This window comes from Haemaphysalis longicornis, unplaced genomic scaffold (assembly GCF_048455015.1).
Source record: "Haemaphysalis longicornis isolate Haplotype H1 unplaced genomic scaffold, Haemaphysalis longicornis Haplotype H1 scaffold_8, whole genome shotgun sequence".
NCBI classification, from domain to species: Eukaryota; Metazoa; Arthropoda; class Arachnida; order Ixodida; family Ixodidae; genus Haemaphysalis; species Haemaphysalis longicornis.
The window spans coordinates 127300077-127326826 of NW_027526445.1; the positions used below are offsets into that span (position 1 = coordinate 127300077).

Below are 26750 nucleotides of genomic sequence, written 5' to 3' on the forward strand. Positions count from 1 at the left end.
CTGCTCTTCTTTACGCCTTCATTAGAATAGAATAGAATAGAATAGAACTTTATTGTTGTTGTTACAGAATAGTACTTCGCTAGAATAATGTCAATACAGAAAGGGGTCCCAGAGTAGTAAACTGTAGTGGGACCGCATACAAATCCATAACCTACAAAAATAAAAACCTACAATAAATACAGAAATACAGACACTACAAAAATACAAGCCATGCAGAAATCCCTGTCACACACGCACACGTACCCGTACACACACACACACACGCACACGCACATGCACACACACGCACATGCACACACGCATGCACGCACGCACGCAAGGCATAAAAACGCACTATTGCAATTTGTTCTGTGCTCTCCTTTCTTGCCGTTGAAGTTATGTTTTATTTGTGGGATGACAGCTTTGGAAGTTGGTCCTCCAGCTCCAATGCGATGGTCTAGATGCTGCTTCCTCGATGGTGGCAAGGCTGCGGCTGACACCGCTGCTAGTCGCTGGTCAGCTGGTGATCTTGCCCCGGGGCGAAGCGCCGAAGGTGCAAGCATGGCGGGTGTTCTAGACTAATTCAGATCAGCAACCGGCGGGACATGCTCGCACTCGATGTAGTAGCCCTCGATGAGCGTCACGGGGTCCCGAAAAGGAACGGCTCGCGCTCCTGCACACAGGACCCCAGAGCGCTGCTGGAATGGGCAGGCCGGAGGGCATTGGCCTAAGTTTTCAGCTTCCCTCTGCGCTTTCTCTCTGGCAGCAATAGGACATGAGCTGGCGGTGCGGTGAGTGTATCTGCCGCTGCAGACGTGTCCCGTTCCATCGCATCCAGGAGTGGGGCAAGTGGGTGCCGGCATCTTTCGCATGTCCTTGGCTGCTCTCGGGCAGCCTGACAGGCTCCTGTGGTGTGTATAGAAGCCCCTCGCATGTCCTGAGCCATCGCAGCCGGGAGTTGGGCATGTGACGTCCCTCGGCGTGTCATGTGGCGGGCCCGGGAGACTAAGGGTGTCCCGCTCGTCTTCCTCGTCAAGTTGGGGCGCTAGTTGTTCATTGCCGTCTTGGGGAAAGCTCTGGTAAGCACCGTTTTTGTCGCCGTCTGTGAACTTTTCCACTGCCTTGCCATGTTCACTTGAAACCTCCAGCTCTGGTGGCTCGTTGTTCCTAACGGTGATAATGGTGGAACCGCTAACTCTGGGAGCCACTGCAGCCACAGCGGGCGCCCCGTTGGCCACGGTCACGTCCTTCCCACTGAACCAGAAGATCCCATCGCTCTGCAGCGGAGCACGATCCGATGAGTGTAACGAAGGCTTTGTTTCTCCGTTCACGTGTGGTTGATGCAGTACGCGAATGGGTTGAGGAGGTCCTTCCCACGGTAGCGAAGGGAGACCACCAGCACTACAGCCGCAGGGACGCAATGAAGCTGCCATGCCGATGGCACCGCTATTGGCTTTGTTCTGACTCACGTGGCGACCGAAGATGTCAGCACTCGGACGTCCCTGTTTGTAATTGTCCTCATTACTTAACGGTGATGTGGCATCGTGCTCTACTGGCTCTGAGGGCGGACCTTGCCCCTGCGTTGATCCGACAGGCGGAGTTTTTGTAGCGGCAACAGCTTCGAGTCCAAAACCTCTGTCGGGGGTTTCTAGAACTGCCGCCGTACTGTTTCCGGCGTACGAATGAAGCCAGTTGGCCGCTACTGAAGTGTTCGCCACACCTGATGTCTCTTCTGACTGCATCGCCTAGGCCTCGGGTGATGTCCTTTGATGATAATGACGATGATGATTACGGTGTCGTTGATGAAAACAGCGCATGCTCACAAGTGAAAATTGACCAGGAATGATTGATAGAGTAATTTTTATTAAGACAATTTCGTAGTTAATTAATTTCCTTTTCTGCCTCCACTTACAACTCGACCAATCTTATCAAGGGACTGCACAAGTGAACTGTGACGGGCTAGTTGGTGCATGATGCCACTTAGAAAAAACAGCTCCAAAAAACGATACGACAGCGCAGTGTTTGTTTTTAGTCCCTGTCGTATCGTTTTTCGGCGCTGTTTTTTCGAAGTGTTATCAACGGCTTTTGATGACGATTCCAGTATTCCACGTACTCGCAACTGTAAAAAGTCTAGGCTGAAACCCTCGTATATCTGAGGTTGTAATCACGACTAGGGAAATTTTCTTAGAATATTTTATTCCGGCAACAGTTTTTTTTTGGAACAAAGCTTGGAGTTTGGCGTTTACCTGGATATTTCGTGATCGAGGCGTTTGTCGTCAAACGCCCCCTCCATTATCGACACATATCCACTCAAGGAGATTGGCCGCAGGAGGTGACAGCTGCCGTTAGATGTGAGAGCTGTTACAGGCGTCTCGGAACGAAACCACCGCTACAATCCCGACTTATTAAAGTGTTGTGTCAATTAAGGAGGAGTGAACTCCGTTCCTGTAGACACTGATAACGATCACAAAGAACTCCAGCCCCGAAAGAAGCAATTACGAATCACCCATTTATCAAGTTACTTCCACACACCTTCAACTGCCACATACCCGCTCAGGTGGATCGCCGAATTCTCGATGAAATCGACCATTGGTTGTTGAAGAAAGATAAAAACTGGCTTACGAGCCACATAGATGTGACGGAACCTGTGTGTGAAGGGGCGTAGTTGTTAGTGCATGCTTATTTTTCTCCTGCATTCCACTTGAACGTCTAAGGATGCCATTGTTCTGGGGAAATTTAGGGCGTCTTTAAAAACGTCACAGGTTCTTTCCTTTTATTGTCTTGTTTCGTCTTCGGCTCTGCAATAGGCTAAAGCCTATTGTAGAGAGCCTATCAGTTCGAACCGGAGTACAGCACGCGTTCGCCGCATGAGGTGCCCTCGGGTACCACCCAGGACATAAGAGTTTCACACTAATATACACTAGAGGGAAATCTGGCGTCACTGTCTAGGGGAGCCGCGCTTTAGCGAGCGTTCCGTCGTGTACCGGGCAGGCACGTTCCACTTGTCCTTGGCATGGCTCACGAACAGGCTGAAAAGTTGCCTCTGGCTGCAAAAATGCAACAATATTACTGCAGAAGGTTAATCGAATTTCTTTTATTATTATAAAATTAAAGCTACAGAAAGACGGATTTGTCCGGTATTATTTAAAAGCTTCATGCGATATGAACAAAAAAAAAACAATGTTACCCGTTTTTATTGATTTTGGCTTCGAGACGAAAAAGCAGCCATGTGGCGAACCAAGCCAAGAAGGTGAGGAACGTCGCTAGCTGCAATGGCGCCACCCACGGCGGCCCGGGAATGCAGCGCCAGATTTCCCTCTAGCATATATTAGTATGAAACCCTGTGACCCAGGACGACCACCTGACTTTCGCCGCTGGATGCATGGCCCTCTCTCCGTCTTTCTCCCCGATAACGGCCTCTCCTGGACTTTATTGCGGACCTGGACTACTTGGCCACGTCTAGTTTCTGTTGAATGGCGTACTTGCGCGATAAAAAAAGATTAGATGTTTTTGCCCAGTGCAGTCCTGATTGTGGGTACGTTCATAACATTTTATAGTTATAATCATCGTCAACTACGAGAGAACCGATTTACCCGGCCCAAGTAAGGTGAGATGCCGACCGAGGAAACGTCAGCTTTTCTTTTTTCTTCGAAGATGTATGACGGTAAAAAAAAAAAAAAATCCCGCTTCTAGTGTGGCGATGCCGGTTCACCAGCACACAGTAGTCCTTTCATCAACTCACACGCATGGCCACGCATAGGATTGGTCAGTGACGATACTAGAAGTCGAAGAATGCGATGGATTTTCGGAACGAAACCACCGGACCACCCGAGTTTTTCCAGCAAGATATTCTGGCTGAGGGGCAGTGGACTACTTAGTGGAGCTGTTCTAGCGCTGGCCTTGACCGCCTCTGCTGGTATCGTGCCAAGCTATCTCTGGAGCTGGTTTCTCCGCCACCCAAAGTGAACCCGTCTGCGGAGTGGTGGACCGAGACGAAGGACAGGTACGATACCAAATATTATAGAAATAGTATCACCAAATAGAAATAGTATCACCAAATATTATAGAAATAGTAGGAGGGTGCTGGCACCGCCGCACCCCGAGCTAACCAGGGAGGAAGCGTCCACGTTCAGACAGCTGCAGACAAATTCACTGATGACCCCGATCGACATTAAACACACACAGCCATAACTCTATACGGACGACACGAGCGTGTTGGGTGGCAATGCTAGGGCCCCGACCGCCCACTTGCTGTGGGACTGTGAAGTGCGACCTAACCAGGCGGCAACCAGGACAGACCTACCCCCGTGTATCCAAGAAGCAGTGCGCAGTTGTGACAAGGACACCCAACTATCAGCCGTCCAGCACGTCCTGGCGGCCCTCGAAAAGCAGCACCGGAGCGAAAGCTGCGGGGCGACGCCCTCCCTTACGGGGCAGCGGCGTCCAACCCCGTAGGGAGTAGCGAAGGGGTGGTCCGAGTAGGGGTGACGTCGGGATCGACGAGTGGCTACGTCCGGGCGCAGTGTACACACTGTGTCTGTTGCAGGCATTCAACAAAGTCTTCCTTCCTTCCTCCTTCCTGGCGTTGCCCCTAAAACAATGTCTTCTCAGCCATGCATAAGTGGTTAGAGGTGAAGCTGCCTTTAAAAAAAATTGGTGTAGGCTTTTTTTTTTTGTTTTTTTTTTTTGTAAGCTGGCTTTCTCACAGTGCCACTTGACCATCTACAGAGATAGTATCAGTACAGAAAACGGCTCTAACTCATGTGTTATCAGAAGTATTCCGAAACAAATTATGTGACTATTAGCCGCTAAAACGAGTTTACCGTTACGGCGAGATTCATTTACTTGTAACAATTAGTCCACAGCGAAGTTCTAAGTGTTACAGAATTCCCAGATACTGCCAATATGCATGCCATCTACGGGTATAGTATGGTTACAGAAAACGACTGTAACTGTTGTTTCACCGTAACTATTCGAAATAAAAAGATATGACAATTAGCCACTAATACGACTCTAACATTACGCACAAGAAATAAATCGAAGCTGAACAAAATCTTCGTAAAGACAACCCACAGGTCCGCTGTTTCAGCAGATTTCAGACTGGGTGGAACTGGGTCTTTTTTTTCTGTAAACACCGATTCACCCACCGCTAGAAGCATCTTCCTCAACCTACAACTACCCGTCCAGGGACACCGGCCAGCGACAATGATAGCTGCGATCACCAGGCAAATTGGCTGCATCATGGCTGTCGATGTTTACCTCACAACATGACGTTGGGTCTATTTACGTCGCGCTCCCACACGCCTGGCGTCACCTTCTCTCTCTGCTGCACATCAACCCTTAGCGGAGGGGGCCTAACGGAGCTGTCGCCAAGCTTCGCAGGGAAGCGTTTAATTAGATGCGAAGCATCTCATGCTCGCGGCTGTGTCCCTCCCTCCCTCGTTGCCGTTGTCCACCGTCCGCACTCTACTGCGCATGTGCGTCTCTTCAGCCCCGTCAGCGTTTGGGCTCACGTCAGCTCAGTCGACTATAAAAAGAAATAGTTAGGCGGCACCCGGTTTCGATCCCACGACTCTCTGGCCGCAACGGAAGGTACGTGGCGCTCTTCCCACTGCGCTACAAACCGAGACGGGAGCATGTGCTACGAACGCGCCTTAAGTCCTTCACTCATTCAAACTACGTCAAGAAGCTACTGATACAACGAAGGCACGCGAAGCTGAACGCCAACGGAAACGAGGAACTGAAAAGTAATGGGAACTTCAGTCGACCCCATGGCTGCTTCGCATACTACTCTGGGTTCCCCTACGGGAAGATGGTGTAATTTTTAATTTTGATACACCTCACCCACAATCATCATCATCGTCGGATAAAGTTGGCTTTCCTGCAGGGCATATTGGCGTTACAGGCACCATCAGTGAGAACAAAGCTTCGCTTAAAAGCAGCAGTACTTGCCTTTTCGGGGCGCGCCTTGCCGCCGGCCTCGTCCGAGTCTGCCGGCGCTGAGACAAGGGGGGAGGTGTAGTGGCACGAGGTGGGTAGGAAGGCGGCCTCTACACGGCTGGAATGCACGAACGACGTGCCTCCGTGGCCGCTACGCTGAGCCGTGTCGGTGACTGCCGCGTCGCCACCCTGCGGGAAAAGCGGAACGAATATGAAGCACTTACGCTAGGAGGGGAGGATGCGAGAGGGGGAAAGATATTTCAACACGAAAGTGTTTTATTCCCGAGTACACCAAGGTTTCACTGACGTCATATGCGTCACGTAAATGTCAGCAGTACAACGAAGCAAGCGGCCCGTAAAGAGTGTACACCTTCAAACAGGGTCTTCTTGCGGGGAAGCATGCTTTAGTACAAAAGAGTACGTTACACTTAGGGTTGTTCGTTCTCGGGTTTTATATTTTAACACGAAAGTGTTTTGTGCCGCGATACCGCAAGATTTCACTGACGTCATATCCGTCACGGAAATGATGCCAGTACACCTTTGCCGAAGCGACTCGGAAGCAGGACGTCGCTCGCCAAGCACACCCACACGACAGCCGCCGACCCGCAAATCATGCTCACCTGCAGATTTCGCTGCAGATTTCACTTTCGTGTTTTTATCGATTCCTACGACAGAAGAATCAACCACACTTTTTTTGGAGGCCTCACTCTTACGCCGTGTCTAGAGCGCCGTCCGACCGCCCTCTAGCTCAGAGCTGCAGGCATGGCTAGAGTGCCGTCCGACGACAGTCGAATATTTAGGACTACGCTAGCACCGCTCGAAGCGTCTGTCAGTGTGGTGCGGGGGTTCCGTCTTCGCTACTTTATGCCAAGATTGGTGGTTCGAGACAGGATTTTGCCTGTTTTTTTTTGTCTTTTCACCATTAAATCGAAGTACAATTTTTGCGGCTTAGGTTAGGTTTTGGTGCTTTAAACGATTTCTTTCTGTTCGTTAGGCCATTTTATGTTAGTTAAGATTAGGTTACCTTCTTTACGTTAGGTAGGGCGATGTAGTGCCAGACGCGTTTTTTTTTTTTTACAAAATGCCGGTGGACGTCTATATAGGGGAGGCTTTATAGTACAGTCGGACGGCACTATAGACACAGCCTGACTCTTTAGAGGGACAGGAAGACAAAATGCAAGTGCAGTTCATTTAAAAGGCTGCCGTGTCCCGGTAATAAATCTACTTATATTATCGCAAACTTCAGACGAATGATAAAAGTATCAAAGAAACCTGATGAAGCAGTGGTGACTCCCCAGCCCCTGTTCAATGACCTCTCTATGACGTCACGTCACAGAATCGTGCTTTTCTGATTGGCGGACGCCGACCAAAGCCACCGCAAAGAAACATGACTGGGAAATAATGGCGGGGCCTCCAGAATGGCTTCTAGTAGGCTCAGGGTCACGCGAGGAGCGAGATAAGCGGCTCGTTCCTCGTGCCCTTCTCCTGCTTTCGTAACTGCATTAAATCAAACAAAATCTTTACCATCCCTTCGTAAAGAAAGTTGAGGGAAGCGCGAAAGCTTTGTCGCATCAAAACTGCGTCAAAAGTGGGTCACAACGTTCACTAAAAGTGCGTCCAATCGACCCCATGAAACAACCTTCAACGACCCGATTAACAAACGAACGAACCAACCCACGCGAAGAATTTTCGCGCACCAGTAAGTAAACGCATCTACGAACGATCGAAATGTATACCGATACCCGTTTTATATGAGATAAAGGTATGCTTTCGTACTCCTTCTTTATGATTGATTGTAGGGTTTAATGCTCCGATGCAACGCAGGCGATGCATAGCGCCATAGTGGAGGGCGCCGGATTAATTTTGACTGCCTGGGGATCTTTGACGAGCGCCGAAACCTCGTACACGCGGGCGTTTTTCTTTTCGTCTCCATCAGAAAAGCGGGCGAGAATTGAATCCGCCTCCTCGTGCTCAGCAGCACAACGCCTTAGGAACTGAGCCACCACGGCGGGTTACTCCTTCTGTATGGTCGATGCGTGCATTCTATCATATAGAAGCGTTCCTTTTTCGCGATTTCCAAGTTGCCATTTAGCACAATTCAAGCACTGTTTCACGTACGCCGCGTATTCCCAGAGATCTCATCCGAGCTTTTCTGTCGACCAACAGGTCTACGGGGAACTGCATTAAGTTTTCGATAGGACGCCATCGGTACCACTAAGAAATCTTTCGCTTTAAAAACAGAAGTCAGACACACTGCGACACGCAGGTTCGCTGCGGGTGAGTACGCTTAGTGGCGTGGGTTTAGGAATCGTTTTCGCTGCCGCAAAAGCCACCGATGACGACTTACTTCTTCGCTCAATCGGCAGCTTGTGCATTCGCTTTAAAAGCACTAAGACCCCTAAGCACTTCTTATTTCTTGTAAATGCGAAAGCGCGAATGTTTAGAGACGCCTGAGATGACCTGCCCCAACCCATTGGAGTGAGGTGAGCTCGATCGGTCTCCTACGCATCGCGCCCCTGCCCTTTCTGTGCCATGTAATGGGACAGTTGGCCACTGCCGCGCATGTTGGCGTAAAGGTCCACATCTCGCTACTGCTGCGCTCACACTCGCCGTAAGGAAAGCCCCGTGCTTTGGAAAGCCCCTTATAAAGGTGTTGCGCGGCTTCTGAAGCCGAAGCCGGCTTTTACGGGCGGAGCACCTTAGGAGCTCGGGCTGTCGGCGTCTCCTGTCGTCGTCTCATGTAGTCACGGCACTAAAACACCGGGACCCTCGTTTTCCAATGCCTCACGCTGGAAAGTAACGCGTACTAGAGAACACACACCGGGACACTCGTTTTCCAACGTCTCGCACTAGAACGTTTCATCTCCGTGGGCAAAAACGTCTACAAATGTGGGCAAAAACGGCCAGGAAGACACTCGTTTTCGCACGCCTCTAGCTAGAACGCATGCTGCGGCGTGTGACACGGAAACAACTTACGGCCAGTCTGTCTCTCATTTAATTGCTTAAATGCGGTTCAACTCAAGAGAGGGCGCCACCGCCTGAGCAAGCGCGCGATCGCTCCTCCCACCGGCACTTCTCCGGCGCCTAATCAGCGCGCGCCGAGTGGCACTAGAGAGACTTACAATCTTTGAATACACAAACTCAATACATGCTTCGCCCCTCGTCAAATTTGCCGTTAGTGGAGATGGCCCGGGAGGTTTTCGCTAAACGGGTCAATTAAAGGGACAGACTGTTGATTTTCGTGGAGTGCATGCCGTATAGCTGATATGACAGGCAGTATTTTATATACTGGGGTGACCGCAAGGAATTTCTAAATAAACAGGGGGAAATATTTTAATTTGGCACTAGAATTTTTTACGTCCGAAAGGTGGCGACACATAGAGTCTAAAAGCGACACTACCTTACTTTTCCAAACAAACTCCGTTTATTTCAGCGGGTGATTCAGAAATCCCATGAAGGAATAGGAAAGGTTGCACGTTATTGTTGTTTTAACCGGGGACAATTTTTAAATACCTCTGTTAATCTCGTGTGCAGTTAAAAGTGTGTCGCCGCAAGGCTTACTCTCACGGTTGCTAGCATTCCTTTTGGCGGGACACGTACGGCTGGTAGATCCAAAAAACGCGATTTAAAAAAGTTCTGGGGCGCTAACGGCAAAATCATTTTGGGTTAAGGTGTCTCGATTGATGCCCTTTCATTTGGGTTAGAGAAAATATACTCGACAAAATTCAGTTGTCTGTCGGTTTAATGGCTTCTGATTAACTATGACGATAACGAGGGTGGTGCTATGGAACACGCAGTACCTTCCAGCCTCCGCCGCCTCCACCGCCGGCGCAGCCTCCTCCGCCGCCGCCGAAGCCCCCGGCCGTGTTCCACAGCGCAGCTTCGGCGCACACAGCTCCGCCCGCAGCGCCGTCTGTGAGTGGACGGCCCGCCGTAGGCTCGTCCGCTGCGCTGCTCTCGGCCGCGGCACTGTCATTCCATCCGCCGCCGCCACCTGCAAAACATTCATTCATTCATTCATTCATTCATTCATTCATTCATTCATTCATTTACGTTTATTAACCGCGAAGATGTTGTTGCTGGCCGCTATGTGCGCGGTGTGCGGCGTCATCAAAAATCGGGGTCATAGTTACTCCTGCCCATTACCGCGCGTTTGAGCAAGCACTTTACGAGGAGCGCCTGGCGTCGTCCAGGCTTGTGCGTGGAGCCCGAAAAAGGATACCCAGGTAAAAGTTCCCGTCCGTCCGCGCCTCAAGTGGCGAGCACAAGGCAGCTCGCGCTGCAGAGGCCCAGTTTGCGCAGCAGGCTGCCGCCGGTGCTAGCGCGGGCTGACGCTTTCCACTTTGGGAGAAATGTGAAAGCCCGTGGAGAAAAACATCTAGGCCCAACAGTCATGCATGAGGAAGACGACGATATAGATGGATATGACGATGACAACTACTACCGCAGCGGAAAGCGACGACGGAACATCTCAATAAAAAATTTCAAACCTAATGCAATGTGTGATGGTGTGTCCTTCAGTGCTTACGTATAGAGAAATGCTCCATCTCAGCTATGATTCAAGCCTTGCGCGACTTAGCGCAAGCTTCGTCAATTTTTTGCGTGCTCAAAACACCACCGGGACTTTTCATTGGTGCATTCGCAATGCGGTACGCTTGATGCACTTGCGATGTAAGCAGGGCAGTGGTAAAGCCAGCAAAGGAACGGTGAAGTGGGAAGGAAACGATGACGCTGTGCGATACGAAAACATAGTGGTGTAGCCAGGGATTTACATTTCCCAGCGCTGGCTGTAGGGGAGGCAATGCTGCACTGTGCATTCATAACGTGCTCTTGAGGGCGTAAAAAGACAACCAGAAAAGAGCAGGCAAAGTAGGCTGACTCGTGAAGCACCACTACATATTACAAAACGGACGACAAGAAATAAATAAGGAAAAAAGTAATGAAAATAGTAAATTAGATAGAAGTGACTAAATATGTTTTATTGATGTATGTATGAGTGGAAGGATTAACAGACGTGTTTATTTATTTATTCTGCTGAGCACGAGGTCGCGGGTTCGATTCCCGGCCGCGGCGGCCGCTTTTCTGATGGAGGCGAAAAGCAAAAACGCCCGTGTGTACGAGATTTCGGCGCACGATAAAGATCCCCAGGTGGTCAAAATTAATCCGGAGCCCTCCACTACGGCGCGCCTCATCGCCTGCGTTGCGTCGGTGCGTTAAACCCCACAATCAATCAAAATTTATTTATTTATTTATTTATTTATTTATTTATTTATTTTTATTTATTTATTTATTTATTTATTTATTTATTTATTTATTTATTTATTTATTTATTTATTTATTTATTTATTTATTTATTTATTTATTTATTTATTTACAGAATACTGCAGGCCCATTTAAGGGCCCCAGCAGGAGGGGCAAGAATATAACTCTGCACACAGCTGTAACTCAGCAAGAACAATAAGAAGATACATCAGATACAAAAGATACAAAAAGATACACCATGGGTCATGGTTCAACGCGATCAAGAGATTCAACCGAGCCGGTTAACGACTGAGTTAGGCAGTTCCAGTTCTTTATGGTTCGAGGAAAGTACGAGTATTTGAAAAGGTTAGTTCTGGCGAAATACGGTGTTAATGAATGAGTCTGCCGATGCCGGGTAGAAGACAAGTAAAGACTTGAACAAGACAAGTAAATTAATTGCCGTTTCACTAAAGGTAAGTGCGAGTTGTAGCGCTCAAGCGGGAAGGGAGGGGGGGGGGGGTCACTTGGCTATTTTTAGGTATGGTGTTCCGTTTTTATTTTACTTGATTCAGCCACCACTTCGAGGTCAATGGACGCACGTTGAGATTGGCGTCATTTACTTTGTTGCAAGATCGGCAGGCTCGAAGTTCAGATCGAGATAGGTCAAAGTACAAGGCGCATCCCATCTTAAACAATTGGACGGCATTTACCGTGATACGCTGTACACGGTACGCTGTACACGGTAAGGCCACGCACGCCGGAGTCCGGCTATAGATACGCCAACCTCCTCTCCATAGTCTCGACTTCAGTGCATCCTGTGCAGCTACCACACTCTTTTTTGGTCTACACTGCAGTCGCTGTAGACCCAGCAGACCCAGACATTGCAGACCCAGCGGCTTTCAGTTCCGAAGCAGTGATTTAAGAAAAAAAAAGACGAGGAAGAAGAGGTAGAAACCTTATTGAGCGAAAATAAATTGTGGGGTGGCTTCCCAGTCCGAAAGTCTATGGGCAATCCTGGCGCTGGCTGCTCGGTCAACCAAGATAATCTGGTCGTCAAGGCGCGGGCTGGATAACATGCTGTCCCACTGCTGACGGGAAGGGTTGGGAATGGGAGGAGGGTCAGCGTTTCGGCTCCTCTTCCAGACGATATGATAGAGTGTGCCTAAATTGCCGCGAAACGTACACTCTGTGTGGTATTGTGTATGGAACAGATTATTAGTCGTACTGGGTTTGGGAACGTGTTAGTTTGAGTTCGTCGAAATGTGTTTTCCTGCATTTCAGACAAACTTGGTTGGGCGGGGGGAAAGGTCCTCCTGCCTATTCTATAACATTGCGTTATTTCCTGGTAGGTCTCAATCGGCGTTTCAATCGGTCTCGGTAATTTAAACGTCGGGCGTTTAACAATGATCTGGAATTCGCTGTGACAGTATCTTTTAACGTTACTCACATGCACTTGAGGCCACCGTCTCAAAGCTAGCCACCATTTCGCGGGGTTTCACATCCACGTGATAAATGTTTGCTCGTTCTCAGCCTGAACATATACCGGCTACATGAGGCTCTACAACGATTACAGAAAAAAAAGAGCAGGCGTGTCCTAATTCGGAGAAACTGGAAACCTTTTCTGAAATTGCTATGCAATTGTTTTGAAGAGTCGGCAAACACTTATCGATACTCATTTTTAAGAAACTTTTATGTTTATTTCAGAACTCTAGAACCAACTTCCGTTACACGAAGCTGATATTTCTATTGGTGTAAAGTTTAGGAAGACCCGCGGTAGGTAAATAAATGCGCCGATGAGATCGTAGTTTTGTATTTGGGCGGTTTTAAATTAGGTATGAAAAAGATTCTCCCCTTTTAAGATTTAGGAAAAGCTTTGAAGTTCTCCAGGTGATCTGCAGACCCACGCAGCGTCGTACATCATACAGCGGGTGCAACGACGGCGCTTGAAACATAAATACAAAATTTAACGAGTCACCTTGCTGATTGCTTGGTAAAGTCGACTGTCCTTTATTTGGAGTCAAGTGAAAATAAAGCAGCTGTACAGGTCAGTGCTTCGAACAGAAAACATTCAAACATTCAATGTTGCCCTGAACTGCGAACATTAAATCCTGAATATTGCTGCTAATGAACCTCGGACCTGGCCAAAAAGTAGACCTTTCTCAATTTTTAAATTTGTTGTCGCTGCATTGTCAAAAAACAGAAAAATCACAAGAGAAATAAAGAAAAAAAGCAGTTGAAGCCATAAAAGAGGAAAGCCTCCCTTGCGGCAGTTTATTTACGATATTAAAAACGTGCTTCATGGCTTACTTTAACATTAACATCCATCACATTTTTCTTCTCGAGGTAGTGCTTTCCCTCATCCCGAACAAAGTCACAGTGAAGCAGTCTTTACAGGCACGTTTCGGATAACACAGCGCGAAACCGCGGTGTCCTCGGTAATACAGGCCCCGCTGAACAGCATTGGCTGCGGGACACGGACTTACAATTACGTCCGAGATTTTCTACCAAATAGAAAGGCCATACTCAGGTTTGGTGACTTGTCCTTCGGCCCCATTGGCGTGGGTGGCAGAGGCACACCACAAGGAGCGGTTTTATCTCCCCTACTTTTTAACGTAGCCCTTATAGGCCTACCTACCATCCTGGTAGCCGTCACGGATCTGCACCACGGCTTATATGCCGATGATATTACAGTGTGGACAGGAAAGGGCTCGGTAGGCGAGATGCAGGACCGTCTCTAGCTGGCCGCTGATGCTGTGAGTGACTACCCCAGGAGGTGCGGGCTTTCCTGCTCACCGAACAAGACCGAACTTCTTATGGTCGGAAAGAGAAGAAGAAAAAAGTCCAAGATTCGGGCACCCAGGTCACCCTGGACGGGTGATCTGGGTGCCCTGGCCATCACTTGCCATCACTTGCCATCACTTGCCATCACTTGCCATCACTTGCCATCCTGCCATCACTTCACATCAAAGTCCTCGGTATGATTTCTGCAGAGGACTGTTCAAACGCCAATTTCTCAACAGGCTCAGTCACACAACTGGACAAATTACCCACATGCTTTCAAGAACAGCCACCAAAGCGATGGGAATGAAGGAAGCGGACACCCTTCATCTGGTACAGGCTTTTGTCATCTCACTCCTTACGTACGCCATTCCCTATGCTATATTAAGCAAGGGCGACTTGGCCAGGATTGACAACATGATCCGGAAAGTCCATAAGCATGCTCTAAGGTCCCTATTAGGAACTCGACCGAGAGATTTCTGAAATTGGGCCTACATAACACGGCCGCCGAACTAGACGAGGCCCACCTGGCCAGCCAGCGTCTGCGACTAAGCACGACACCCTGCGGGAGGAGTCTCCTCACCCGACTGGGAATGGCATCCCTCAAAGAAAGATCCCAGCAGCTACGCGTCGTACCTCCGAAAATAAGAATAAACATTGACGTTGCCCCTATACCCCGTAAGATGGACCCTACTGACCACACAGGGAGAACAGAATCAAGACCGCACACTCTTGACAAACAACACAGGGACCAAGACCGCGCGGTTTACACCGACGCCACCGACTATGCCAGAAGGGAAGCCATGACCTCCGTGGTTACTTCAACGGTGAAACACCTCACTAGCATCACCTTGCCCTTCACAACCACTACGCAGACGGAGGAAGCGGCCGTTGCTCAGGCCACCTCCCAGACAAATGAGGATACCGTTATTACGGACTGCTACGAATGAGCCCGCCGCTGGGCTTTGTTTCAATACTCCTCGGCTGTGAGGCGAAGCCTCTACTACGTGCGCCTTTCAAGCAGGCCCCCTTTGTCGGTGACTCACGCTTGCAAACAAGCTGTGACAGGCCTGGATAAGGCGCCTCGCTATCGGCGCGATCAAACTGCGTTGGCTTGCCGACGCAACAGGCCGAGACTTGTCCCAAGGACGCAGAAGCCCCGCGTCCACTGCGGAGACCTCCTCTCTCCCCTCTCTCGGACCCAGCGTGCGCTGCTACTACCGACTGCTCACGAACTCTGGAAAGAGCGTTGTATGTTTGTGCCGTTAGTGTCGGGTGCACAATCTATAGGGAACGCTTGTGTCGACCGTTAGCGCTTTGGGTATAAATAAGACAACCCCAAGCGCTATAGTTCATTCCTGTTTGAGCAGTGAACCAATGCTGCCACTCTGCTCGAGTTCTGTACTGTAACCTCGCCCGCCAGGGCATTGTTCTTTGGCTTCGGCTCATCTCTCGCTATGAAGTAAACAATTACGTTTGCCTACGGCATCTGGACTTCTTCAAGACAGCAACATTGGCTGACCGCTCGCTTCAAACCACGCTACCACACGTATGTCGGAGGTGACGGAGCTCGGCTCGGGTCGGCCTTCCCGTACGCAACGAGTTGTCAGCGGTGGGATGACAACGTCGCAGCAGGACTAGCAACAGGCCTGCCGAAACTTTCTTCGTGGTAGAATTTCCAAGACGGCTCTGGACATCCTGCTGCAAAAGCCACCCGAAAGAAAAGTGAAGATTGTTTGCACACCAGCCCACTCAACCCTCTAGGGCAACACGACCGCCCACGACATCGCCCGAGATCTATCCCGCTAGGCGACACGAGGGTGTTGGTTAGAGACTGCGCGTACTTTGGTTACATATAAAGAGATAACGGAGTACTACAGGTACCAAAGAAGTATCTATCATCCCGCTCATGAATCATTAATCTCTAACCAAAGGGCAGGAGCACTGCCTCCGGCTCCTCCAAACAAATAACGTTTTTAATCCAATCAAACTCCACTTCCTTTATCAAACGCAGTGCTTACCACTGTGCAAATTTTGCGCTGCCCCGGGAACCCTGTACCGCATGACATGGGAGCGTAGGGAAAAACCCCAAAATTCAAAGAATCGCGCACCCTTCCCGTTAGCAGTAGGAGAGAGAGAGAGAGCGCAAAACTTTTATTGACCATTTTTATGCGCGGGGATGGCTTCTTTGTCCAGAAGTCCAAGCATCGTGTTTGCACCTTACGTCTTCACCATCCGCATGACTTGGTCGGCGAGGTATACCCTAGGCAGCGCTGTCTCCCACAGCTCGAAGTTGTGGTTAGGGAAAGGGAGTGGCAAGCCCGGATTTTGGCTACATTCCCAGACTACGTGGTATAGGGAGCCTGAATTTGCACAGAACTTGCATTGGGGTGGATTGAGCAGTGGGAGAAGGAGCTGTACAGCTCCGGTCTCGATTGCCAGCTTAAGCTGATGGAAAGCGTCGTGCCCGCAGGGGTCTCCAATGGAGTCCTGGACTGAGGGCCCCACACAACATTGCGGTGCTGTCAATAAAGTTCCTAGAGGAGGCAAACGGGGCAGGGGGCGGAAGAAAGTTAGATGGGCAGATGAGATGAGTTTGGGGGGATAAATTGGTCGCAGTTAGCACAGGACCGGGATAATTGGGGATTAATGGGAGATTCCTTTGCTCTGCAGTGGGCGTAGATAAGCTGATGGTGGTTGTGAGATTATGATGATGATGATGATGAGCAATAAAGTTTATACTCCTCTTTCTCCCACTGCAATTAGTCAGTGAGTAAGTAAAACGTGTGTTTGAGCCGAATAAAATCGAACAACAGTTTTCTGTTCCAAAGACCCGAGCTGTCTCTGCTGTTCGTGCCCGCGCGATCAGGCGTTCTCAATTTTCAATGACAACTACTCATTTCGCAAACAACGTCTGAAGGTCCGAGCAGAAGTGGCAGCTCGGGCCTTTCGGAGAAGAAAATTGTTGTTCGATTTTGTTCGGCTCAAATACACGTTTTAATTACTCTTTCACTAATTGCAGCGGGGCCTGCAATGCCGAGGACACCGCGGTTGTGTGCTGTCCGATCCGAAATTCGGCTGTAAAGAATGCTTAACTGCGACCTTGTTCGTGATGACGGGAAGCTAACCTCGAGAAGGAAAACCCGCAAAATTATTAGGCGTCCTACGCCGTGAACGGCTACTAGCCGGGAACTATGCTGGGCACTCACCGGGTCCTTTTCCCTCTGGCGCTGAGAGCCCGTTCCCGGGCGCCTGGTTGTCCTGGAAGCCTCTGCCGGCGACTCCGGCGTACGCTGCTCCCGCCGAAGCCGCAGCGGCCGCTGAGTGCCCGCCGCCACCGGCGGCGACCACCAGGGGCACGTACTCGCCCGTTCGCTGATCAACCTGGGATGATGCGCCACACATGTGGGCTTCTCATAAGCCTGCCACCCTGGGCTTTGCGGTCTACCGTTTCAACATTCGCGTCATAACGAACGCGCATATTACAATTAAAAGTGTGTTTGAAGTTTTATGTTCCGCTTCATTGCCTATAAAGCCAACCATTCCTGTTGTAACGAAGTGTCGCGTATAACGAAGTCAGTTTCTCGCCGCGAGAACAACGTTATAACAAAGGTTTGCAGTATGTACGAAGTAAGTACACTACAAAAGCTCCAGTAGAGCTGCTGCGGGTTGTTTGTGAAAGCCACATGGGAGGTAAATCCTGCAGAAAGAGATGGAGAGAGACAGCGGGAAAGAGCGAGAAAGAGAGAGAAAGAGGAAAACGATGTTCTTGTTTTGTCGGTGTTTATTATAGGTTAAGACAGAGTGAGATCTATCTTCAAAACGAGGAAATGTGAGAGGCACTTCGTATGGAGCGCTCACGAAACGTAACGCAACGGCATCTGGTGTGCCTTAATCTACGGCGCAGAAATGGTTTCCTGACCTGCACCTAACAGTCTACTCGGGATAAAAAGAGAGGCAATAGAAGGTATAACAACCTGTGACAACTAACGTAGATGATTTAGAGCAAAAGCTCCGAATCGTATGTCTATGTACCTTTCCTCGGCAGAGCTCTTATTACCCTAGAGTGAAAAATCTGATACAATGAAACCTCAAGTTGCGAGTCAAATAAATAACGGGTTTGCGCAGTCTGCTACCGGAACAAAAAACGCACAACGTTCAAACTCGGTGTCACAGCAACTTAAATAGCACTTGAGGTTTACTCCTCCGAAAGAGTGTACACTAAAAAAACGACTCGGTTTTTTTATTGCGAAGCAGTATACCTCCAACCATCCGAGAGAATGTTTGTGTCCGTGTCAGCAGAAAACTAGGCTACTACTGGCTACATAAACAAACATGCCAGGCTACTATTGGCTACTGGCTACACCGAGGCTACAAAAACAAACTACCGACACCGCCAGGGATCGAACCTGGGTTCGAATTCAGAAGCGGAAAGAGAGCCCGTCGTCTTTTCGTCTAAGCTACGCCCACACGTGGAGACGGGGAGACAGACGGTGGTTTGTAATCAGCGTCTAGGGAGGGGGAGACCGCTTTTTGGAGGCGACACATGAAACAAGAGAAAGGGGGAGGTGCTGAGAGAGATGACGCGATAGCCGCGCGCGCTGCCCTCCTCCTCGCCCTTCGAAAGACGCTCCTCTCCGTTTTCTTTCTGCCGACGCTGCTGCGTTCGCGAATCCGCACCCGAGAATCCGAGATAACGACTGGCAGAGTCTCTGGTTTCCCTCTTTGTAGAGCATGTGCGATTTCAAGTGACGTCGCATGGGTAATTGTGGGTGTCGTTTACACCTTCACAGAGTAAATTGGAGCCATTTTTTATACTTTCTCAAGCAATACGACAGCGCAGAGTTCTCTATTAAAGTTATATTGCTGCAATAATTGCTTGGTTTAACGTCTTGTTCGCAGACCTTCCAATGAAGTAAAGATTACACTTATCTAGGTACAAAAAAAAACACATATCTTCCAATAAACAGTCGTGCAATACATTTCTCAAATCTCGTCGTTCCCTTCATCATAGCGCAATCTCTCTTCTTCCTTACGGACGACGTGTTTGGACACTAGTATCCCCACTTCAGCGATTCGCGACCCGCCTCGCACACACGTCTGGCGTGCAGCCTTCCACAGTAGCGTGCGTGACTGCAGCGTTGTTTTGTGTCTCGCTGCGTCAGCGACCAGCAACCTCAGCCCAACCGCTACAAACAACCTTCAGAAGGGATCAAAAGACGCTTTCGCAAATACCACGCCAGCCTCCGACTCCGTCACGCAAGGATAACCAACTCCGCCCCGTCTGGATTCCCGTAACGGCCGCGCCGAGGATGGCCGCCGGCAATGTGGCGTGACCTCCCTAAGCCTCGCATTCCCGACTGCGTGCCGCCACGCCCCGCTACCCAGAAGCGTATATTCCCTGCGTCGAGGTGCTTGAAAGGCGATTGATTGCCCTTTGCGTGAGCATTCCGCGTTGGAAGGGTTGGTAACACGGGATTTGGCCGGAACGAATGTGAAGTGCGGCAGAAGCGCGAGTTTTCTTTTCGTAGGGGTGGGTTAATGTGCGGTTCTGTCGCGGCGCAACGGGGGGAAGCTAGTATTGCTTGTTTTGTTTTTTATCAGAGCACGCGAAGCGTACACGTGGCTCAGACGAAACATATTTCCATCCCTATACGCCAGAAAGGCTCACAATCGCTGCATTATTCCCAGTCAAAAATGACGACAAGAAAAACTGCTGTAGTTTGTCGCATTTTTGCGTGTCGTACTGTCGTCTTCTCGTATTCGACTCATGTGATTCTGTCATCTGGCTATGTCACAACAGAATGATGGCTGTTGTAGCGGCAAGCAGTTCTGTTTTGTCTACAGGAATGTTTTTCGTTGAGGAAATTGTCTTCGTCGTTGTAACAACAGATGGCTTTGTCGTACCAAAAGGGCTTCTGTTGTCACAAGAAAATTTTTGTCGTATGACAGGAATTCTTGTCGGGTTTCTGCGGTATTCCTGTTGTCATTTTATAATGGGCTCAGGCAAAAATTAAGAAAAGAACCCTGAAAACTGCTGAAGTGTTAATTAGGATTCTGCGCCATTTATAATCGATCCGACAGCCGCACGTACGTGACGAGCACTTCGTTCTATAACATGACGGTGCCTATATTTGAAGAAAGGAATTAGTCTGTTCGTGCGCGCGTAACTCGAAGGGCATCATCATTATCATCGTGGTCGTCATCAGCACCGACATCATCATCATAAAGACATCGATAAAAGAGCTACGACTATTCATCAATATGGTGAGACATGAGTAAAGTAGAAGGCTATTCGCGCTTGAAGGCAATATCATGGTAACTCCGCACTAGTAACTGTGACGTGTTATCTATAGCCAAATATGGAGCGGAATGGGATCTATAACCCGATCCTCAACAACGAAAGAAGTGGAGGAGGAGGAGGAATAATTTTATTAAATGGGCAGACCCTAGGCCTACTTGGAGAGAGTAGTGGGGTGGAAGTGCACGACTTTTTGGAGGTTGGAGACAAGAAGTTGAATTTGCGTTTCCAAAGAGCGTAAGCCCACGCATGAGTTGTATGGGGTACGTAAGCTAGCCGAACGCCCATTTTGTGGCATATGTGCATGCGTGTGAGGGTCCTAGTGTCTGTGGATAGGTCTGTCAACGAATTTTGTCCCACAGACTGCCTCGAAGGAGAAATTAACACCGAGATCTTTGCAAAGAACACCGGAGAGAAAATTATCCCTCAGGTGATCCCGCGATGCTAATAACGCCCCTTAGTGTTAGCTGACACAGCTACGACGTCACGCTCCAGTTCTGTATGCACGACCTTACAGTAGGCGAGATCTTGTTATAATTTAAGCCCACTCCAGCAGAGGTGATGCGCCCGGTGGAACGGGCGCTAGATTTCCTCGGTGAACGAGAATCCGTTACGCCCGTTCCATACAGCACAAAGTGGATTGCAGCGAGATTGCAAACTCTTCCTCATCTCGGCGATACCATCCATAACTCAAATACGTTGCGCCTTACCAAATCTTCCTGACGCATGCCGTTTAAATTGTGCTTTTCTCTTTTTAAGCTACGGATCTCGGTTACACGCTCTGCCCGCTCAGTCCGCTCCCGCTCTCAGAAAATCACGGATAGAATGTCGGCCTTTGTGTTGCACGGGTTATTGAAAGTGGTTATTGAAGGGATCATTGAATTCTGCATAAACGCGCAAATTTTGTTAAGAAAAGTGCGGAAGTGCAATTAAGGATGTTTCTTAAACAGCCCGGAAAACTTGTAGGAACGACGTTTAGTAATGCAAGGCTTGTCGAGTTTCTACAGCTACCGATACGGGCAATCCCACGCTGTAAGAAGTACAAAGCGGCATTATCATAATAATGGTGAGCCGCATTTATTAACAACTGGTGACACCACGCTAAAAAAACCACTCTTGTTCTAATTTTTCCTCCTAAGCTAGGTGAGAACCGAACACAGGCACAACCCAAGAAACTTCCCCCAGTTTCTGCATACGTGACATTAAACGCTAGATCGGCTGCGTATTTCATTATGTCACCAATCGTGTTTGAGTTTCGGGTGCGCCCTTTTTCGAAGCAATTAAGCGAGCAATCAAGCGACAGCCAACACGGCGGAAGAAGCTGTCGCATATAAAGGGTTCCCTCCCCCCCCCTCACCCTCTTTGTACCAACTCCTACTCATTTCTTCAAATATTTTAGGCTTAGGAGCCGTCAGGCTATATTTTTTTTTTTGGTTTAATCGTTCCTTTTAATGATTTAATCGTTTTGACGAGACCCCGGTTTGCTGATGCGTGCTCGTCGCTTAGGAAACGCGGCTATTTTGGCGAAAATTGCCGGTGTACCCGGCTGGCGTCGCTTCTGCAATGTTATAATATCGTCGTCGCCATAGAGCCTCGTACTAAAGTGAAATCTCGTTACTACGAACCACGCATTAACGAACTTCTCTAATTTACAAATATTTTAAGAATCCCCGCCAGACTGCCTACATTTTCAATTTAAAAATATTTCAGAAGTACGAATTTCAATAAAGCGCATATTTCAGAATAGCGCATGTAATTTATTTTCCCCGTTATAAGCGAGGAGCATCAATATTACGAATTCTTCTAAAAGTAACAGCGTCGCAACTATCGCGTGAAACAGAAACCGCCATTTCTCTGTGTATTCCCTGAGTGCAGTAGCTATCATCATTGCCATGTAGAGTGCCAACAGCTAGCGCCAGCACAAAGGTGTGGCTTAGTGTGCAGTAGCCTAGCAAGCCTAGCCGCGTTTGTTTCTTTTCTCTCTCGTTGTGTTGGGTGAGGATGGCTGGTCGGTCGTTCTTCATGCTAATCACGTGTGCGGGCAGGTATTTCTTTTTGTGGGTGATTTTGCTGCGAAGTTCATGGGAGATTTAAAGGTGAACGCAGCTAGCAACAAAGAAAAGAAGAAGCGAGAGCAGGCGTCATTTTCATTGCGAGGTTTGAAACCGCCAGTTTTTACGTAGAACGGCATTTGAAACAAACGAACGATTTCCTATGGTCCCGCGGGCGTGATTCGTTATATCGAGATTTGACTGTAATATACACTATAGAAGAGTCGCTTCAATCCTGTGTAATCATGGGAGCCGCCATAGCAGCCGGAAGCATTGTTTTCTTACTTGGCTTGGCTAGCCACATGGCTTTTTCTCACTTTGGAAACCAAAATTTTGAAAAAATGGGGGGTAAAATTTTTGTGTGGGTCATTTTGCATGGAGCTTTTAAATAATTTCTGAAAAACAAATCCTTTGGAGATACACTTTCCTATTTGTAAAGCCACTTTAAATAAGCATTCACAATAATATTGCAGTTTTTGCTTTTTTTCAACCACACACACCTTTTGAGCAGGCTGGCTAGCCATGCCAAGTAACGATGGAACGCTCTCCGATGCTAAAGCCAGATTACCTTCTAGTATAATGAAGTGAAGCTATCTACGCGTCACTGATGTCAATTTACAGTTTCGCCAAAATTCACTGCAGAAAAGCCCCTTTGGCACCAACGAAGCGCCTCAAAAAACTGTGCTTGATTCCTGTCATAGGAATCGGTAAAATACGAGAGTGAAATGGGCAGCGAAACCTGCAGCGAAAGCAGCATGATACGCGGTTCGGCGGCTGTCTTGTAAGTGTGCTTGGCGAACGACGTCCTGCTGGTGGGTCGCTTCGGCAAAGGTGCGACTACTTCGGTCCTGCTCCGTGGAGTGTACAGCAGACGGTTGCGTTGCGACGAGAGGCTGAGTTCGTATCAGACGCAGCTCACGCTGCCCGATCGAGGCGCCAACTGTCGGCGCTCGTTAGCGTAATGATGTACTACTTCGCTAAGTCTACGTTAAAAGCGGGGATAGCTTGCTCTTCCTGCGCTCCAGTGGGGCCAGGGAAAAACTTCGAGTGAAGGGAAGATGCGAATACAGAGACTTGGCCCTGTAACCTGTCAACATAGGCCAGTTCATTTTTCAAGCTTTACTCTCCCTTTGAGAAAGTTAGGAAATACGGCGGCCTGTACGCTCGAGTAATTGACAGAACGGCTTCCGCTCACCTTGAAGATGGCAGACGCTCCTCCGCCGCCTCCTCCTCCTCCCCGCGAGATGACGTGGATGCTCTCCAGGGCGCTGCGCTTGCTGGTCTTGCTGCAATTGTCCTGCTGCGTGGGCGAAAGGCACCGGGCTACGTCAACGGCGGGTTAATATTCCAATGGGCACCGTAGCACTTGTGAAACCCGGATTTATCTCTGCTGCTCGTTGGGAGATGTTAGATAAGAGACGGGTAGAGAAGCCATGATCCTCTCTTCCGACTTCATGATCCGACTTCCATGATCCTCTCTTCCTCCTATGCAGCCACAATGCTATATAGCCTTTAAAGGGGCCATAAAGACAAAACACAAGTTTGGTTCATTCAAAAGAGCGCCTCGTTAGAATGATACTGACACCACTTTTAAGGCAAACTTCCCTCAAATTAAGCTATATAATTAGGGAAAAAGGAAATTACCATGCGACCCACTAGCTCATTTCCCGCAACAGAACCTATGATGCCATACCAGCCGGCTCTACGATTGGCGGAGGCCGCCAAAAGCAAACGCAAATTAGGCAGAGCTTTGCGCGTAAATTTAGGGCACATTCTTTTCAAAGCTGTAAGAATGTTGAGATAAACAGGGAAAATTCCGAAAGCACACGCAAACATAGAAGTACCGTACTGCCATTCGTACTGAGCGCACTATGCTTGGTTTAGCTGCACAGGTTGTCTCAAAAGACAGTGGCCGATTGACACAAGCAAAGGTGTCTTATGTGACTACATTTGTCGAGCGAGCACTATTTTTCACGAAACGATTATTTACTCCCTGAACAGACACAAACCAGGTTTAAATGCGGTCAAAAACAAACCAACGGCAGAAAATGGCTTTCCGCGGTAAGGTGGCTCCATCAAGGTTCACTGACCGTAAACAAGTCTTTGCAATCGGCTGCAGAGCGGTCGGTTTCTGTGATCTCATCGCAGACCACGAAAACACACGATTTAGCGGGAAAATAAAAATTTTAGCTTACATTGATTGATTTTGCAGTGAATAAAACATCGTTTTCATCCGGGCAAGCGCTGGGGGCACTATAAACCCGGAAATCTTTCGAATGAAACAAACTTTTATTTTGTCTGCATGCCCCTATAAAGGAGCACTGACACGAAATTTCAAATCTTGGATAACTATGCAAAAAGCTTCCTTTGTATATGGAGACACCCCTTTTGGGAATTGCGTAGAAGAGGAAGACGCAGCTCCTGGCACCTAGGGCATGGGTATCATCATCATTGTAACTGAGTCACCGCATGGCTCCATTTCCTGGCGGCGCACCCGCAACGAGGTGGTCGATCGGTGCCGAAATCCAAGGGAAAAACGAGCGGCTCCCGACGACGTGGACAACGAGCGACGGCGACGCCGAGTTTCACCGAAAAACGGCCGCCACAGCACTTCGTCCTCCTCGGAACCGCACCCAGGGAGACAACGCGCGGACCTGACTTCCCTGCCGAGCGAGTAAGCCGGAAATTTTCACCCAACGATGGACCCGCTGATTGGGAAACGCGCTGCCAGGCGAGCCCAAGCGACAAAGATTTTGAACGAGGCGACAGCACTCATCGAGAGCGGCTTCTCTGACCGAACAGCTCTCAGAAAGGTGACGTACAAGCTCATAGCCAGCCGCGAGTAGCTTCGAAAGGTCGACGCTCACATCGAGGATGCGATTCCTGTCGAGGAGCTGGAAAAGGAGTACGAGCCTGCAGCGCATTACGACGACCGGACGCTCGAGACTTTGACTCGCCTGCAGTGCCGGCTCGAGGAACTCAGCGTCAGCAGACCGGTGCAGGCTGCCCCCTCGGCTGCGATGAACACGTCACAGGCCCCAACGACGGTTCCATCCCAGATCTGTGGACCTCGTTTCCCAACGCTCACCATCAAGCCTTTTTATGGGGACGCGTGTCAATGGACGTCGTTCTGGGAGCAGTTCAACGGCGCAGTCCACACGAACCCGACTCTCAGCACAGTCGACAAGTTCCACTACCTCCGCAACTACCTAGAAGGTGAAGCCGCAGCTGCCATTGCCGGACTTCCAACGACGGAGGCGTGCTACGAGAGTGCCCTTCAGCTTCTCAAGGAGAGGTTCGGGGACGAGAGCCGGATCATGCAGCGGCATTTGCGGTTGCTCCGCGAGCTGCAGCACGTGACATCTCCATCGGACACGAAAGAGCTGCGCAGACTTTATGACTGCGTCCAGCTGAACATCTGTTGCCTGAACGTGTTGGACGTCCCAACAAGCAGCTTCTCGGCGATGCTATACGACATCCTGCTCGAAGTTTTGCCGGCAGAGATCGTCGTAGCGTTACACCGACACGTCCGCCTTCAGGACAAATCAACAGCCATGGCATCGTCTTCTGGGGAAGCAAACTTAACGACATGCCACCAACTGGACCAGCTTTTGTGGTGCATGCGGGTCGAGGTCGAGGCGAGAGAGAGATGTTCTCCTCTGGAAACGTCGACAGGTTCAAGCGACCCCCTCAAGAGTAACGGTTAGTCAAAGTGAGTTCTGCACGCCTCTCAAGTATCGATGACTGAAAAGAACGAGTGTTTCTTTTGCAAATCGGCGAAGCACACTACTAAAGCATGCTACGCTTCTAGCATCCCAGAAAAGAAGAAGCGGCTGGCAAAAGCTATGCGGTGCTATCGATGTACGAGGACGGGCCACCGATCGAAGGAATGCCGAAGAAATGTAACGTGCACAACATGTGAGGGAAGGCATGCAACTGTTATGTGCGATCAAGACTATACATGAAAAGTGAGGACAGACGAGGCGCACTCTGACCACGAATGCAGAGGCCCGGTGCAGACGCAGGACGTCAAGCCAGCATCAACTGCCCTCACTAGCTGCCAGTTGGGCGAGGACGTTTACCTCCAGACCTTCCGTTCGTGGATTATCGGTCCTAAAGGTAGATGTTACATGCGTGGCCTTTTGGATGGTGGCAGCCAGCGAACGTTCATTAAGGAAGACCTCATGGCGAAATTGCGTCTAAAAGTCGTGGGAGAGACGAGCCCAGCTGTAAAGTCATTTGCATCGGCCGTCCCTCCAGAAGTGCGGCGATATCTAACAGTTGAACTGTAACTGCGTAGCCAGTTTGACGGTGCAGAGAATGCTCTCCAGGCAATTTCTGTACCAACAATTTGCCCGAATGTCCCAAATACAGAAATTAGCAGTGATTTTTTCAAGCATCTACGGAAGTTGGGCTACAGAATTGGTGATGAACGAACCGTTCCCCAAGAATCTGAGAAC

General features: G+C 49.3%; 1 protein-coding gene across 1 annotated transcript in view; it reads right to left on the bottom strand.

The window, feature by feature from the left end:
- Alk (Anaplastic lymphoma kinase) overlaps positions 1 to 26750 on the bottom strand; it is a 209341-nt gene that overhangs the window by 35505 nt on the left and 147086 nt on the right. The window contains exons 13-16 of the mRNA XM_077682125.1: positions 23486 to 23590; positions 17148 to 17322; positions 9720 to 9913; positions 5932 to 6108 (exon numbers count right to left, since the gene is read on the bottom strand). Of these exons, the coding sequence (XP_077538251.1) occupies positions 5932 to 6108; positions 9720 to 9913; positions 17148 to 17322; positions 23486 to 23590 (651 nt within the window). The remainder of the gene's footprint in view (positions 1 to 5931; positions 6109 to 9719; positions 9914 to 17147; positions 17323 to 23485; positions 23591 to 26750) is intronic.